The 18,256-nt window shown below is 39.0% G+C and overlaps 1 protein-coding gene across 1 annotated transcript in view; it reads right to left on the bottom strand.

The window, feature by feature from the left end:
* Positions 1 to 17,708, bottom strand: part of b4galnt4a (beta-1,4-N-acetyl-galactosaminyl transferase 4a) — a 144,599-nt gene extending 126,891 nt beyond the window's left edge. Inside the window, 1 exon segment of the mRNA XM_032585208.1 lies at positions 11,911 to 17,708. Within this exon segment, the coding sequence (XP_032441099.1) occupies positions 11,911 to 12,052 (142 nt within the window). The 5' untranslated portion in view covers positions 12,053 to 17,708.
* Between the last annotated feature and the right edge of the window lie 548 nt (positions 17,709 to 18,256).

Below are 18,256 nucleotides of genomic sequence, written 5' to 3' on the forward strand. Positions count from 1 at the left end.
ATTTTGTGCAAATAGATCAAAACCAGGTTCTAAGTATAACTGCGAAATGCAGGGGGAAAAAAGAGAGCATGGTAATTACTAAAAACTGCTGTTAAACTCAAACAGGCTGTTCACTGATCAAACGTTTTGGCACAAGAAGTAGTTTTTGAAATTGGTCTCATGATCCCATTTGATCACTTTGCATTTTGAAGCTCAACTTCCAACTTGGTTATTATCGCATGCCATGAAATATTCATCCGTTTTCACATATCTTCTGTCTTAAGATTTTGATACAAGCTTAGTTTATTTGTTCGTTTTTTACATCAGTGGGCTTGCTCTGAACACACTATCAGAAGGTAATTTGACACAATACTGCTGCAGACTGTGTATTTAGAGTGAAAAAGGATTTATAAATCAGTGGGGTTTATAGATCCCTCTGAATAAATTCGGACAGAAACAAAAAAAAATCAAGTTCATTTAATGAAAAGTGCATGCCTTAAAGGAGCTTCAGTAGTTTAGAAATAGGTTGTTTAATGTGCATAAGAACTGATTGATTAACCTTGAGCTCAGTTTTCCGTTTGATGACTAGCAATAGAGAACAAATGTCTGGAGTGTTTGCTTTCAATTCATGCTGCCGTGATTTGTTTAGTCCTCTAAAGAATGCACTAGAAAATCTGAATATACAACCATAAAAACTTGATTGAGGGTATGAACTCTTAAAGAAAAACATATTAATGGCCAATTAAGACTAGAAAAGACTGCCATAGAAAAACATCAAGAACAATTTCACAATTCCATATATGAACAAATTTACATTTGGACTTCAGCTGCTACCATTTTTAAGCAGAAACCAATTGTTTTGTTTTCATCTTCCAGCTCTCCTCAGAACAAGTCCTTTTTAAATGAGTGAATATATGTTAAAATTAAACCAGCTATCATGGCAATGATGTCTTCTAAAGCCAGCATGTGCAGTTAAACCTTCAAAAACTGTGCTCCAGAATAAACTGAACTTTCCTTGCGTCTTGAATACCATTCATCGTGAGCGACCAGGAGAGGAAAATGGGAGCAGTGTTTGACGGCCTCTCAGAGTGCGAAGCCGCACTCCTCACAAAGCAGCTCACATGATAATCAAGTCAACGGGTGGGCCTTGAAGACACAAGAGAATCACAAAGTGCTGCCCTTGTCCTTTTTCCCCTTTCACTTTCAAAGGCTTTTGTCTACAACAATTCCCCAATGCTTCTTAGAAAACTAGATAAATATGGAAACAGTCAGAAGGAAAAAAAAAAACAACCAAACACGTGGGATTTGATAAACATGTGTTGAGATAAAAAGAAGCCAAGTTGAGAGTATAAGATTTTTATTATTCAGCTCTGTTAGAAAAAAGTGAGATTTTTACATTTGTATCCAACCAGCTTTGAAGCAGTGGGGAGCCTAATCAGCACAACCATTAATTCTTTGGTTTTCCATCATTCAAGATTTATTATTAAAAAAAATTCAAATGGGACTTTATGTCAATCTAAATGGCAGCCAAACATGTCAGCAAAAAGCCCTTAAATGTCAGTTTTAGAGAGAAAAATCTTTTAAACATTTCCCATTAGGAAAAAAGTATTCATATAGTTTTATATGCTGTTTAAAAAAAACTTTTTTTTCCCTCACCAGCATCAAATCAGACTGAAATTTTCCTGGTTCAGGTTAGTTAGGACAGAACAATACCTCAGATTATTTGTAGCTTTAAAGCCAGTTTTAAAGAATGAGGAAATGAATGTAAACCTTTTTCATCTCCCAGTTTTTCTCAGAACAAGTCCTTTTTAAATTAAATTAAAAACTAATACAATTGAATTACAAATCTCTATTGTTCTTTCATTTAGTAAACAGGATCACCTAAATAATTCCTAGCCATCCAGAAAGAGGAAAAGTTTAGTTTGATTTAATGTCAGAGAGAATAAAGAGAAAATGTGTTTTTTGGGGGGTGTTTTGCAGTGTATGTAAATAATTGCTTTTGTCACAGCTTGACAAATGTGTAAATATTCATAAGTGTATAATGAAGAGTCAGAATGAAAATTAAAGTGATTTCATAATAAGCTTACAGGAAACACAACAAAGACAGAAGCACACAGGGAGGGGCAGGTTCTGGTCACATTTACAATCTTATATCAAGTGTTTCATCTTAGTAGTTTTTCAGCAGGGCAGTAAAAAAAAAATTTTTTTAAAAACCTACAGAGCTGATTTCAATGCAGCCAACACCTCTGTCTGCCAAAGAGTCAGTCTTTTCCGTCTCTGTGGTTAAGCCATCGCTATCCTCTGATCTTCCCTTTCTTTGTTTCAAGCCACTATAGCCTCAGAGAGAGGTGACCTATTCCCATTTACTACCACTACAGAATAGCTCATTCTGGGCAGCAGGGAGCGCACAGACACTCACTCTTTGATGATTGATTGAAATCCCGCAAGGTCCGGATCACTTACTGTAAGGCAATACCAGAGCTGATACAGGGCAGTGCTGCAAAGAAACCCTATGAAAGAAAATCCCTCTGCAGAGGTGGGGAGTAGAGAGCAGAACCAAGGCAGAGTTTGGGGAAACTGACAAATCCCATCATGACATGGATCACGATCGCCTGGTGTCGATATTCAGGCCAGTCTCCTGTCTCTGTTTTCCAGCTCATAAAACTGCCAAGCTCATTCCCTCTGCTTTCTGACTGGCGCTCCCCTTCTTTGTGTCTCCCAGCTGTGTCTTAATAAATTGTCCAAACTGAGAGGCTTTTAATGGGTCTCTGCTGAGAAAATTGACCTTAATTAAGTCTTAATGGCATTGTTTAACAAAGTAAATCCTGCATTCTAAGACAGTCCGCTGAAGCTACACCTGAACAGATTTACACAGTTACAGTACCTATAGAAACACATTCAAATCCCTTGAACTTCTCCAGATTTTGTCCTGTAGCAACTATAGGCTTCAGTAAAACTTATTGAAATTTGAATTTACAGACCAACATAAATCAGCTATTCATATTTATGTATATTTCTTTTTTAACAGCAAAAAATCTGAAAGGTGTGGCACAGATATGTGTTTAGAATATTTTGCACAGCTATGACTTTCGTACAACATAAAAGCTTTAAACATGTACAATGAACAGACTGGCATTTTCACTCCATTCCTTTCAAAATAGCTTCAAGTTCAGTCAGACTACATAACTATTTCCTATTGCCACAAATTCTGCAATGGATTTAGTTCTATTTAATCCATGTAGCTTTCAGTTTGGAGCCGTTTTACTGCTGGAAGGTGAAACTACTGTCCACTTTCAAGTTTTTTGTAGCTTCTTCTAATTTTTCCTGAGGAAAAGTATCCCCACATCATGATGTTGCAATGCCATACTTCATAAAGACCAAATTTATGAAATGCATGACAATTAGTTTTTCTAATTCTCCACAGCTTTATCCCTCACCTGTATAGTGGATCACCTGGTTTTCCTGATGATACTTGTTCACCAATGCATGTGACACAACATGCAAAAGGAAATGTGAAGAAAAAAAAAATCATGGACTTTTAAATGCTTTTGCAAGGCAATATCTCCAACGTAATGTGTGCACGGTTCCATGAGCTAAGCGAACAGATGACGCCAACTGCGCACCACACCCATTGGAGGCCTGAAGTTATCACGAATCATGGTTACATCTTCTCCTGCTGCGTGTCCCACCTGTTGCGTGAGAAAGGTGTCCTTCCTTCTTCTGCCTAAACACTATCTACCCCCCATCTCCATCCACCAAAAATGTTCGGTGCCAGGGGGGCAGACAGTGCCATCATTCAGCTGCTTCCTCTTCCGCTTGGCTAAGCACTGGGCCTAAAGTGCAGGCAGCAGCGAGAGTGGGAAGGTGTGCAATAACAAAACCACAAAACTACATGTGCCCTCTTTCACACAAAATCTCTCCGTTTCACCGGCTCACCCTCACACGTGCACAAACAAATCTCCTGCGGCAAAGCATGTGGCGCCAGGCCAGAGCGTTCATCTGAATGGGCAAGAGTTGGTACCTTGATGCTGACTTGTTAGGCAGGAAGGTGGAAACTTCATTAACCCAGGGTTAGCACTCTGGAGCAAGCCAGTTCCTGTGTTTTTAACCGACCCTTCATCCCAGCTTCTCTCTATCTTTCAAACCTTAATAAATACAGCACCTACAAGTGCTGAAATAAATTCTGAGTGTGGAACGTTTAAGAGCTCAAATTTTTCATGCAGCAAAGAACAGAAGTTTTCTTACCAGAAGGCACAAAACTCAGCACAATCAGAGGAAGGAGTTGACGCACTCAATGAAACCTGACAACATGCACATAAGAAGAGAGGGAGGTATCATTTTCGAGTGTTAATCCATCTGTTGTCTGCACCTCCGCCATGTGCTCTTGGCAACATCCTGTGCGCACTCGGGATACTGCGAGAGTTGCCGTGGGGACATTGTTCATCCTCGCCATGGAATTACCAGAAAGATTTACTGTGTCGGTCAGATAAGCTGCAGGGCTAAAATGATGGCCGAGGCTGTGATGGAGCCCAAAGCAGACCCAAAGATCCAAGCTAACAGCAACACACTGCTGGACACATCAATATAGTTCTTTAAATGATATACAATTCCATATATATTCAAATAATATAATTCAAAAAAGTGGAAATTGTTTTTTTTTTTAGTAATTTACTGAGAAAAGAGCAATCTCCAGATTTCTGTAGAAATCTGTTAAATTAGAGAATCCATTTTAGATTACGACCATCAATGTTCTTCAGTATGGCACTAAAAATATATAAAGGGCATTACACAAACAGTTTGTATTTCAAAGTTTCTGGTAACAAGGTAATAATAAATTTCACCGTCATCTGATATCCAACTTCCTTCCACTTAGATAAAAAAATTCTGAATACCGAAAAACCTGTGGGGAGGTAATGCTTAAAAATAAACACCACTCAGCTGGGTTCACACAGAATCCCTGAATTAATGTCCCAAAATCTCTGTGTTGATGCTGGACTACAAGTCCTCTGTTGAGCTCTGCTATAACTCACTCTGACATGATGTATATGATATGTGATGGGGTAAGAAGTGAAGAGGTTAAAACCTTGGGACACAAGTAACAGGCCAGTTACAAATATGACAAGTTAATTGATCATCTTCACTGATGCATGATTAAATAATATTCAAAAGGTTGTGAATATTTTCCTCTGGGTGGGTTTATGTCTCACTACAACCCTAATTTTAAGTGACATAGCAAAATCATGAGAATTTGTACCTGAAAATCTGAAAAGTTGCAGGTACAGAAAACCCTCTGAAGGGTGTTCCAGCTGAAAGCTTAACAAGAACCCAAATCCAACCTACAGGCAAACAACCTACAAACGCAAAGGGATTTCTATCTGACTGGTGTTACTCTTCTTGAAGTAGAAATCAAAGTAAAAAAAAAAAAGGATTTAAAAAAAAAATAAATCATCATCCACAAGTTTTGCTTGATTTTTGACTAGTATAGAAATGCATGCTTCAATAGAACCTACTGATGTTCCAGTGTAGATAAAATAAGCTACACACACTACAAGCTCCTCTCCCATATGTTGTCTCCATGGGCAACCGAGGCACCAATCTGTCGAGGCCCCTGAGACATCCCTTCCTTCCCAGATCTCCTCCTCCTCCTCCTTTAAAGTGCTGACGATAGGGACGCGTTATGAGTTTTTTTTTTTATATATATAATAAAAGGCAACAGATTTATGTTTGTCTGAGGGATGGCTAAGTGTATGCGCCGACATGTGTGCCCCCCTTCGTGTGTGTAATCATACTTAATCAATAGAGGCCTGTGTGTGGAGGCCAGCCTTTTTCCTCCTCAGAGGACCTGTTGATGCTGGAAAACAGGGGGACCGCTGTACAACTGGGTGGCCACAGAAATGTGGCACTCATCTAAAATGCAGCAGAACACCGCCTGCCAACACACTTCCTCATTGAAATTCTGATTAAATAAGGCCAGGCTGGCCAGCCAGCACTCGGAAAACTGTTTAATTACATCTTCCTGGCTCTTCTTCCCGTCATAGGTGCAACAGCAACTGGGCATTTAAATAAAGCATCTATAAATGGTCACTGATATCTTTAATGAAAGTCTCTTAAATTATGTAATCTAAAGAGGTTTAACAAATATTTAAAGCTGTAGAGCCTTTTTTAGTACCAAGTGTGCTTTAGTAAAAGTATAAAGAATCAGTAAGTCCCTCTCTGTGCCGCAAAAATCACGTTTTTCCTTCCTAACTTTACTGTTCTTGTGTCACCATTTAAAAATAAATATTTCCCACAACTCTCCAGCTACCTGTTTGAACTGCCTATCACTATTCTGTCACCGTTTCATCACAGAGCTCCATCGTGTACTAAATTATTTACCTGCAGAAAATGATGGCTCTTTACAACGCAGGTGAGGCCAGCTTAAGCCTCCAAACGATGACAAATCTGAACCAAAACGCCCCGATGTGAATTATTTGCGACCAGTTTCTTTGCATTAAACCATGGTATAAAATATTAACACTCATAGCTCTTTAACCTTGAGTAAGGTCGATCACATGCTAACCTCATTTCGTTTTGAAGTATAGCTAAACAAGAAAGAAAAATAAACACTTTTTGAAATGTTGCAACTATAAACTGTTATGGTTTATGTGGGACATTATAGATATGGCTTCACAAGAATAGAAAACACTTTATTTCCAAATTAAACTCTGACAAGCATGGCATTTAATTATGTAATTTGACCTAAGTACAAATTCAGCATTTCTGTGAAGGCATCAAATTTTAAGAGAATCTTATTGAACAAAAACCATCAAGAAGACCAAAGCAAACACCCAATAGGTCAGAAATAAAGTTGTGAAGAAGTTAAAAGCAAGGTTCGGTCATAAAACCAGATCCTAAGCTTTAAATTTATAATGAGACATACAGTAGGATGGAGGTTCAGCTTCCAGTAGGATTAAGATCACAAACCTAACACGATAGACATTACAGAGTGTTTAAGAAAGCATAACCAAGTTTTATAACAAACATTAATTCCTACAACCTATATCTACACTTAATAATTAATGTTAACAGATCCAATTTTACTTGGCTTAAGTTGTTTTCCAAAGAAAAACAGGCAAAGATTTCACTTTCAAAATGTGCAAAGTTGGTTCTACTATTGAATCCCACACTTGTTTGATTTTTGTTTGAAAAAGAACTTTGAAAACCATCTGCAATTTGTTACAAAGAACATAAGATAGTCGTTGTTGTTGTTGCTGTTGTTTATTTTTATTGCCGAGTGCTTTTACACAGGACGTGCCGTCCGGTTAAACTGTAAATAAAGTAAGAAAAAACAAAACATCAATACTTACTATTGCAGAATTCAATCAACACAAACTTAAACATAGATTTATTAGCTAGGCTTGACTAACCAGTTATAAGGCAGTTTATTCTTAGAACACTTCGTCATTTAATAAACATCGGCATTCATCAGTGCAGCAAACACAGCTAGCATCGGGCTAATTAGCACTAGCAAATTCAGCAAGCTCACGCTTAGAACAGATAACAAAAAAACTCATCTCCCCACAGCTTACAGCATTAATAACTCACCACGTTGGGCAACACTCATGAACGCCAGAAGAATATGATTTTATTGTAGCTTCAGCTTGTTAGCTTCAGCTAACGGCAGACTCGGTGTATTACTGGCCTGCCGTAAGTTTCTTCTCTTGTTTCACCTCCCCTCCACTACCAATGCAAAACAACTACAGAGCCCCCTAGCGGAATGGGAGGAGTGAATCCAACACCATTATTCTGCCACTTCATAATCATGCACTACATTGTATTGCTCTGTCAAATTAAATCACCATAAAACACATAAGTTTATAGCTGTAATGTGATTAAAGTGAAAAAGTTGAAGTGGTATGAATGCTCTGCAAGCTTTTGACTGGCTGAATTCAGATAATCCGTATCTCCACATGAAATTTTATATTACAGTGTAATGACTGTCTATGATGATAAACATTTCATAGATCATTATTTGCTGTTAGACAAAGCCCGAGGGCAGTTTATGCCAACATGTCTATATTTTTATATAGACATTTGTATGAAGGTCAAGGATCAGAAAATCGTCTCCCAAACAGGTACAAATCAAAAGCCAATTGGACAATCATTCAAATAATCCACCAAAAGACAAACTAGGTTACTCTAGCCACTCTCATGATGGCACTGTTATATACTTGTTTGGTAGCAAAGAAAACAAACCTTCTAGCCTGATGAGAATATTAACACACTTGACGCAGGCGCCCACTTTCAACAGTGGCTACATCTCACTTAGAAGCCCCTTCTTCCAAGAGACGACAGGGTTATTCATGAGAGGTTAAGTGATTTGACCTGCTCAGATGCCTGCTAAACGGAAGACAGTCAATTAAGAAAGGGAAGGAAAAAAAAAGACAAGAAAACAGGCCAGTGCGGCCCAACATAACAACTCCCTTCCCTCGGCTGACGGCCACAGCAGATGAGTCACAAAGACTGGCTATTAGGGGAAGCCCTAAAATGTGGAAAGCGGTGCTGTCAAAAATCATCATTGTGCGTTTGTGTCTCTGCTTTCAGGAAATGCAAAGGCAGTGTCACGCTATTGTGCATGTTAGCAGGAGTTTTCTAGCAATGATGGCAAAATTACAACAAACTGATGGTGTGACGTTTGCAAACAATTTTCATGCACAAGAATGCTATTTTGCTAATTCTGAAGTACCTCTAAAACAGGATAACAGTTATGAAGAAGATTTATTCATTTTTAGAACCTGAATTAGATCTACAAGTTTGAATTATACTCCACAGTATTTGCTTTCATCCTCACAAATCCACAATTATGCACATAAACTCAAATGATATTTGGATAAATGCTGATGACCAAGCTGCAGAGAAACCACATCATCAAGCTTCTGACATAACGTTGGCTGTGTTTTCGACCCACTCCACTCATCAGAAGTGGTAGAGTTTATTAAGTAGTTGGACTCCTGACAAAGAGCTGGCTTTTACGTATTGGCCATAAATTTTCAAATGGACTGAGGTCAAGGCCATTGTAGAAATTTAGTGTTAGTCTGATTTATTCGCTATAAAATCAGTTTTCTCGTGTGCACTTGTGATTATACTCCCTTTAGAGCACTGTATTGTATCCTGATACTTTGAGACCCAAATTGTCACCATCAGATGAAAGGCAACCAGCTAGAATGACCTGAAACAACCCAGGAATAACCCACGTACAGACATGTATCTTTGTCCGCAAAATGCATCTGGACAGATTATTTAAGATCGAACATGACTTTGACTGTTTGGGCAAAATGACAAGAAGAACATTAGGGCCAAAATCAAGCTGTTAACAGACAGAACTCCATACCAACTGTGAATCACGTAAAGGGATGCTTTTGAGAGAAAAAGATTTATTCATATAAATATGCGTTTATTCTGTCCTTCATAATCCCTAATTTCTTTTAATTACTGGTGGCCCGTCCTCAAATCATACCATGATCATATATTAACATCAAAACTGGAAGAGGTGCAGTATTTTAAAATCATGGATACAAGATTTATTGAGGGGCTAAAAAAGCATTTTCTAAAATTGGAAATTAGCTGTTTTTTTGATATTGGCACTTAAAAACAACTTGGCATTTTGCAAAAGGATAACTCTGCTATAGAAAACCGATAATGTTCATTAAGAAAAGTTTGCCACATGCAACTATAGTAATTACTCATAAATACTGACGCAGCCTCCAAGCTGCCCTCAGCATGATTCAGGGGACCAGTCATCAGAAAACTATATCCAGTCTGTTGCTAGGAAAACCCCAGACATTAAAATGATCTGTGTGTCAGTCAGCTGTGTGTATGAGAGTGCCGCGAACACTCTTCAAGGACATCACAATCATTAGCTATCACCTTACATCGACAGCTGCGGCAGATACGAGAAGCCCATCAGCGTCAGGAATGCAGGGAGCCATGCTTCCAATCAGGTTCACCACTTCAGATCCAGGCATTGCTGTCATTTTCTGCGTCATCTTACAACGACCACTGCAATTAAGCTCTGGTAATACGAAGCAGGTAAATAAATAGAATTAAAACATCTGCCCACGATGTGATATATGCCTCCAAGCAGCCCAAGACCTCTGAGGCCACCTTCATGAAAAGCCCTTTGATTATTAATGTGGAAAACAACGGCCCGACATGGCCCCGGACGGCATTGCTCTTTACTTAGCCTCCGGGAGGAAGCTATTGTTAATTTATCAGACCTGCACCCTTCTCTTTGTTACTTCTTCACGCACTATAGGGTCATCTGCACCTGCAGAGCTAGAGTTTCTTGGAAGGATTTTTATTGAGCCTATGAAACTTATAGATATTTATATTTCCGTAAAGACAACACTGACCTCATCACAACTTATGTGATGTCTAATGACCTGCGATTGTTCCTTCCCTGATCCACAGCTGCAGCTATTTACCGTAGCTGCTGCTCTGCTGACTGTGGCAGCTTTACAGGAGTTTTATCCTTCCTTCTGGAATGGTTTGTCATTTTATTACACCACCACACCATAAAAAAACAACTTATGTAGGGTATTAAAAATATGTTAATCAGGCATTTTATATTGTAAATGTAATGTTCTATAACGAAGCTCGAACAAAGGTTGAGGAGGCTAATGATTATCTTCAGAACTTTAACTGGCACAAGTCTGTTTACATGTCTATTTGTATTTTCTATCTGTTTGGTATCCATGTTTGTTGACCGCTCCTAAAATGATTGAATATATTTGTCTCTAATCCCTGGGAGGACAGCATTAGTAGCAGCGAATACCAAAACATGCAATAACACAGATGAATTTCAGTAAATCAGAATATCATGGAAGAGATCATTTATTTTAGTAATTTGATCAAGTAAAACTTATTTTATTGAGCTTTACTGCACATAAAGTGATACAATTTGAGTCTTTAGTTCTGTTTGTTTTTATTTTTACTGCTTATAACTAATGATGCCCAAACACATGCTTTCTTAGACATGCAGAACATTACTTAAATCCAACAAGAAAGAAAACAATAAAATAAAATACAGAAACATGTCCCCATACTTTATGCAGTTAATACTTGGTTGGGGTTCAGTTTGGGTTGACTGATTATTTCACTGTGGTCAGGAATGGAAGCGATCAGTCTAAAGTGCTCTAATGTTTCCTGATTAAAAGCTGCACTGTGGACTTAAAAAAACCTATGAATAAAAAGCAGAAAACTTCACACAGTCCTTCAGATAACGTGGATTCTGTTTCTCAATTCTTCTGCCAGACTCTAAGACCATAAATCTAAACTGAGAAAAGAAAAAAAAAACATTTGCATCTTTCTTCCTTACTTTAATCTGATAGATGATTCTTGGACCACTGAGTGACAGTTCATTGACTTTTCTGCTGGGTTTTACTCAAATTCTTGGCCGTATTTTGCTTCACAATCCTCTCGAGGTTGTGGTTATTGCAACTGTTGTGCACGTTTTTTTTTTCTGCTACACTTTTTCCTTCCACTCAACTTTCCATTATATGCATGGACATAGAGCATTCTCTGAAAAACCAGCTTCTTTCGCAGTGACCGTTTTGGCTTACCGCTCTATGTGGAGGTTGTCAATGACTGGACAACTGTCAAGTCTGTCCCATTACATGTAATTCTGGAGTTTTATGAATAGCATAATATAAAATAAAAACAAATGCAGGGTGTAACAAATCTATATAACTTTTACTTTTAAGGTAGAAATTATTAATTAAATTACCTTTTAGATGAAAAAGAATCAATTTACATACACCATCTACTTAATTTGATTGATTTCACAGTAAGGTATAGTAACGTTAAAGCAAAATGAGCTCAAGTCACTACTTAAAGCTCCAGATTTTTTTGTTTGTTTGTTTGTTTGCTTTGTTTTTTGTGAATGGATTCTACCTTTTCCGTAGTTGAAGTGCAGCTTGATGGTCTTGCTCTGGTTGATGTGCAGGTAGGTGAACCATACGGCCGAGGTGAGCAGCACCAGCAGCAGCAGGAGCTTGAACTGCTTCCGGATCTTCTTCACGGGGAAGCGCAGCATCCTCGCTGAAACATCCTCCGGTGGATAGGAGACAAAACGGGTCCGGGGAAAGTGGTCCTTGAAGGCGCTGCTGTTTGACTCTTCGCTGGGCTCTCGCTGCTTGGCGGACCACCCTCTCCTGAAGTCACGGCGAAGGCATCCCGCGGAACGGACTGCTGACTACAACCCCGAGGCGCGTCTCATCCCCCCACATCCGCGGGGTGACGGCACGTTGGTAGTGTCCTCTGATCTGGATCCAAACACCTCTGTGCAAGGCATTGCTTGCACATTCACCCCTGTTTCTCTCTCTCTCTCTTCCTCTCTGCTCCCTCTCTGTAGCTTTAGAGTTTACACGCGCTTGGGCGAAAGCAGTGAAAAGGCTGCAGCTCCAAAGCCGCTAAATTCTGTTGAGAGTGTGACCGGGTGAGCAAAATAGCACTCTAGCGATAATCTATCCAAATCCCCTGGGGCTCAAGCCCTTTGCTGACACCGCGACGCTGATTATTTCATCGGCCACTCAAGGATCATCCCCGCCGATCATGGGTTTAGCGCAAAGCATCAAAGAGGAGCAAGAGGAGGAATGGAAGTTTCCTTCCATGTGGAGAGGTGAGCCCGTTAATGGAGGGTCTGATCTTTGTACATGAGAAACGAATCAGTGATGCAGTCTGATGGCGTTTGTGTGAAATCTTTGACCGAACGTGAGGAGTGAAGAACCCGACGAGGAGGAAGCCAAACGTTACAGCCCCGTGCGCTCCATCTATTGTCACACACACAGCGGAGAAGAAGGCGGCTCACTCAGTTGGAGCGCCTTTTTATCCCGGTCCGGGGAGAGGAGGGGCGATCAGCTGTCATCCTCGCACTCGGATGGGTTCGCGAAGCCCCCGCGACGAGTAAAAAATAAATAAATAAATAACAATTAAAACTGTTGACGCTCCATGGCGGCGCGACAAGGGCGCAGGTTACTCAGGTCTGACAGTCCGACTTGAGGGTCCAGGGAGCAGATCCGTCCATGTGCTTCGGTTCCGTTCCCTCTCACGGCAGGTGCAATTCCCCCAAAGTGTCCGAGTCCGCCATGAGTGCGTAGAAAGACCCCAATCAAACAAGCTCACCTGAATTAAAGTGATGCACGCTGGTGTGCTGCTGCTAGCCGCGATGCGCTGCCCTGTGTTGTTGTTCCTGTCATGAGCTTTCTTTTACCCCCCTTTAAAACGGCCGCAACAACAGAGCCAGAGCCGCTTGCCAAGCAGTGCGGGGGGAGAGAAAACAGCGGATCTCCGGGAGACTTTTGCCGCAGAGAAAGCAAACGCAGACAGACACGAACATGGTTTTTGTTGTGCCGTACAATGGGAAAACGTAAGGGTATCCTCCTTCTATACGCCCATCAATTGAGCAGCATCACAAAGGTACGGAGCAACCGAACCTGGGTGGACTGGGAGTGGCAAGCCAGCCGACCAATTGCAAGTCTGCAAACGGAGTAGAGTAGGCGGGATGACGACGTTCAACCTGATCAGGTTTTTTTAATTATTTTATTTTATTTTGGTAGCGTGCTTGTATGATCCATCATTTAATAACTGAATTCATAACCTGAAACATATCCAGCTCTTCCACAGGAAACAGATGTATAGTGTTGGTCTTCTGTTTATGGTAAACTGAACTGGAAAAAGACAGTTAGGTCTGTCTCAATAAGTAACTAATGGCATGACAAATTGAAATATGCTCAATTATTTCCGTTTGCATGATTTGTCGTTCGTCTTTTTTTTCTCACTCTTTCTACCTAAAACTGGATGACGTCTTCAGTCTGGTGCTTCGTCTTTGTGGAAGGACAATACACAGACTTCATAATTCCTTTTATGAATTTTTATTTATTTTGGATATTTAAAATGTCTTCCAGTTCCATTGTTAAATGTTCATTGGAATTGAGAGTTTATTGATCTTAACTGCAACAATGTTTTCTTGCATTATTATCCATCCATTCATCCATTTTCTAACACCCTTGTCCCTAGTTTGGTCGGGAGGTGCTGGTGCCTATCTTCCAGCTAACCTTCCGGGCGAGAGGGGGGATACACCCTGTACAGGACGCCAGTCTGTCACAGGGCAACACAGAGACAGACAGGACAAACAACTATGCATACACACACACACTCTCACCTAAGGAGAATTTAGAGAGACCAATTAACCTGACAGTCATGTTTTTGGACTGTGGGAGGAAAGCGGAGTACCCAGAGAGAACCTGCCCAACGTGTTAGCTGAAAACATAGGACGTTTTAGCGGCTATGCAGACATTTACTTGTGTTTCAATAGAAACAATTTGTGCATCGACATCACAGATTGTTGTCAATCTAGAACACTTCCTGTTCATGTTCGATTCACTCTTTAGTTGCTTTAGAGCTAACAATGTTTTTATACATAGTTCTTATGTGACAACATACAGTACTTGAAGGGTTTATCTGAATTTTGACACTTTTATGTAAGAAATATGTGTGTTTTCCATTTGGTGCTCCACGTTAGCACCATCAGGCCCTCCGACTACCACCAGTAGGTGTGGCACCTACTCCGTCTTGCCACCGTCTCACACACACACACGCACTCCCACGCCTGCACACACACGCACACACGTATAATATTCAACAATCAGTATCTGCAAGTAAAGGCAATGAACTGAATAGCAGTCATGATATTTAGATGCACCCTTTCTCCAACACACCTGAATTAAGTGGAGTGTCTATTGATTGACTATTTAACGTTGACACACGACCACTCTGGTTACAGGATGTGGTGAGGATGCAATTTAAGCAGATTTTTAAACTGTCCATTTGAGACGGTGCTGAGCCGGTCTTAGGGTGGATGCCCTTCTAGTTTTACTGAAATGGATTGATTGTTCAAGTGGGTCAATCAATTGTGTTTATTTATAGCACATTTCAGCAACAAGGCAGTTCAAAGGCCATTACCTAATGCAAACATAATACAGTAACAAACAATAAATGTTGTCAAACGCTATCATCAAAATCATCAATACACGTCAAATATGTTGGTCAGTGTTGCAGTGATTAATGTTAAGATCCCTGATTGTTTAAACATTTTAGAGTTTTGATTTATTTATACTAGCTTGAGTATACTGTGTTCCTATTCTTTGATAAGATCAGTGTTGTTTTTGTTTTATTTTAGTTCAGTTATACTTAGTGCTCCTAGTTATGTTTATTTTTTCTGTCTAGTTATATAGTTTTATTATATGTTTCATTATTGATAGATTTTTTTACTAACCCCCTGTGTACTCTCCCTCACCCTCTGTGCCTCTTACTTTCTCTCTCTCTCTTCATCCTGTTTTCTACTCTCCCCTCACACTTGCAACCAGTTTCTAATCTGTTTCTTGTTCAGTAATCAACCTCCCTAGTACATATACATCTCATTCTTGCTGTTTCTTTCCTCTATCCTGCGTTCTCCTCGAGTCTCCTTGCTGATTTTTTTCTTCTTTTCCCCCTGGCTTCCTGTGTTCCCTGCGGGGGGGTTGTAAGCTTTTTATCATTTTTTTCATTAAACATTCAGCATGCTCCCAGCTCCAGTCTGCATCTTGGTTCAACCAACAACTCACATTTTATGACAATTATAGGTTGAAAGCAACTTTATGCAGATGGCCTTTTAGCCTTGATTTAAAGGACCTCTGTTTCAGCTGTTCTGTAGATTTCTGGAAGCTTGTTCCAAATTTGTGGTGCACAGAAGCTGAATGCTGCTTTTACATGTTCTGACTCTGAGAATACAGAGCAAACCAGAACCAGAAGACCCGAGTGGCCTGGAGGGTTGATAAAACAGTTAATGAATTTCGGTGCTAAGCCTATTCAGTGATTTATAAACTGCTTTTATTATGATATTCTTTTAAACTCTCTTTGAATTACAGGGAGCCAGTGTAAGGACTTTAAAACTGGGGTGATGTTCTCTATCCTCCTGGTTTTAGCGAGAAGGTGAGCAGAAGTGTTCTGGATCAACTGCATATGTCTGTTGCAGTAATCAATGTGATTTAAGATAAGCGCACATTAGATTTTCGGTCCTGAAAATATTCTTCAGGTGATAAAAGGCTGACTTTGTAACTGTCTTGATGTGTCTTTTGAAGGTTCAAGTCTGAGTCTATCACTACACCCAGATTTTGGGCCTGATCACTAATTTATAGCAGTAATAACTGACTCTAGATCCTTATTCTTTGAGCCCTGTACAAAAATCTATGAGTCCAGGCACACCTTACCAGCCAGCCTGACGAAAATGAACAGGAATGGTGGGTTTGGTTGCTTCTCAGCATCAGATCAGATTTTTTCAGCAAAAGTTGGAAAGTGAGATGTTGCTGACTGGATGGAGTAACTTAATTGACTTAATAGCACATCAAATCCGAATCTGATTCAGGCAACTGGACAGTGCACAGCAAATATAAGGAAGAAAGTAAAAAATAATAGAAAAATAAGATTTAAAAAAGAAAAATAATTAGATTTAATTCCCTAAAAACTTGATATTGTAAACAAAATGAGAATAAAACAATCTAAAAAAGAGGTCTAGATGTAATGTTGAAACTAAAAAAGGCTCGTATTTATTTATTTCGTGAATAAAGTGTATACCTCACGTCTTTCAGCTTTCCTGACATCTAACATGTAATTTCTACTCATATTTGTGTGACAGACCATTCTATGTGAGCGCAAGACTGCCGCCTGGTGGTAGAATACAAATTATAGGCAAGCCATGTTTGCATGTTTTAAGTAGGGCAACAGTCTGCAGTAACTGTACTGCTGATGTAAGGTGTTTGAAATTATTGGAAAATTTAAAATAAATTAGAAGTTTGCGTAGTCTTCTACATTATTTCTTTGTGGGGAGTTTGTTTCTTTCATAGAGTGCATTGATTTATTTTCATTTAAGTTTCATTTTACCAGAAAAAATGTGTGGGAACCAGTTCTGGAATAAACATGACTGAATTTGATCATATTGGACACCATGTTAAAGTTGATCTCACTCTTTATGTTACATTATCGGGTCTATCAGTTGTTAGATTTCCAGTTTGGAGTCATGTCACACTGTAAGAATTTGCTAAAGAAGCAAGTTGGTTCTTTGTTGTATCATGCTATTACTAATATAACAACTTTTAATATGGTTGATAAAAATATATTTCCAGCCCAACTTAAAAATATGACATTGACATTAAATTTCCCAATAACTAAAACAAAAACAATTCTGTCATGTAAAATTAGTCCTATTAGGGAACAGTTACTTAAAAACTTTAAAAAACTGAAAAGTTGAAGTCCAGGGTTTCAAGCCTGACTTACTGTTATATTTATATACCTTCATAATTTCAGCCCTTGACATCCTGACTATAAGATGGACTATTATCTTTAATCTATTCTGCATTTTAATCACAGTGGGAATAAAACATGTCTTGTTAATTAGGGTTTGAAATACTGTTGTAGATTCTGACATCTGCAAAAATAAGCATCTCACTAAAATAGAATGAAGTCTCTTTCTCCATCCTTCTTCAAAACAGCCTCATCTGTCGTCTATATGCACAAATTTTTTATTCATTTCACTATCCTGCTGTAAAAGCATCAATTATTCATGTTCTGTTTTTGTATATTGGGAACTTTTTTGTTGGTTTCTTCAGTTATTCTAATTTGGTTTTGGTGTCTTGCTCTCTTCATAAGATGTTTTTTGGTTATTAAAGACTAATTTCCACTACGGTTAGTTTCTGCATTTGGGTCCAGCATTTTACTACAAACTATGACACTTTCTTTAATTGCCTTCACAATTACGTTATCTCTTATCTCTTATATTCTACGTCATGCTATTTGACCTCAGATTTTACAACAATATCATAATTCTTTTATGAAAATACTAATCAAAAACAATGATGTTGTCTGTGAAATACTGAAGCTCAGAAACAAACAATCTCAGCAATAGGAGAGAAGAAAACATGTCAGTTTCAAAATTAATTCTCAGTTTTCAAAGGCATTGAATGTTGCAAGGTAAGGTGATGCAACACTGTGGTAAACCTTCAGCTCTTCCTGCTTTCCTGCATTGATGGGAGTCTGTACACACACACCACACACAGCCTCCTACACACACATATATACTGTATGTATAATAAATACTCTAATAATATTATCTTTTGAGCAAAAATAATTCTTCGCTTTCTACTGTTGACTTACTTCAGTTTACAGTGTGACCTCAGATTTAAAGTAAAACTAACTTTATCATAGG

This window comes from Xiphophorus hellerii, chromosome 2 (genome assembly GCF_003331165.1).
Source record: "Xiphophorus hellerii strain 12219 chromosome 2, Xiphophorus_hellerii-4.1, whole genome shotgun sequence".
In the NCBI taxonomy this organism is placed as follows: Eukaryota; Metazoa; Chordata; class Actinopteri; order Cyprinodontiformes; family Poeciliidae; genus Xiphophorus; species Xiphophorus hellerii.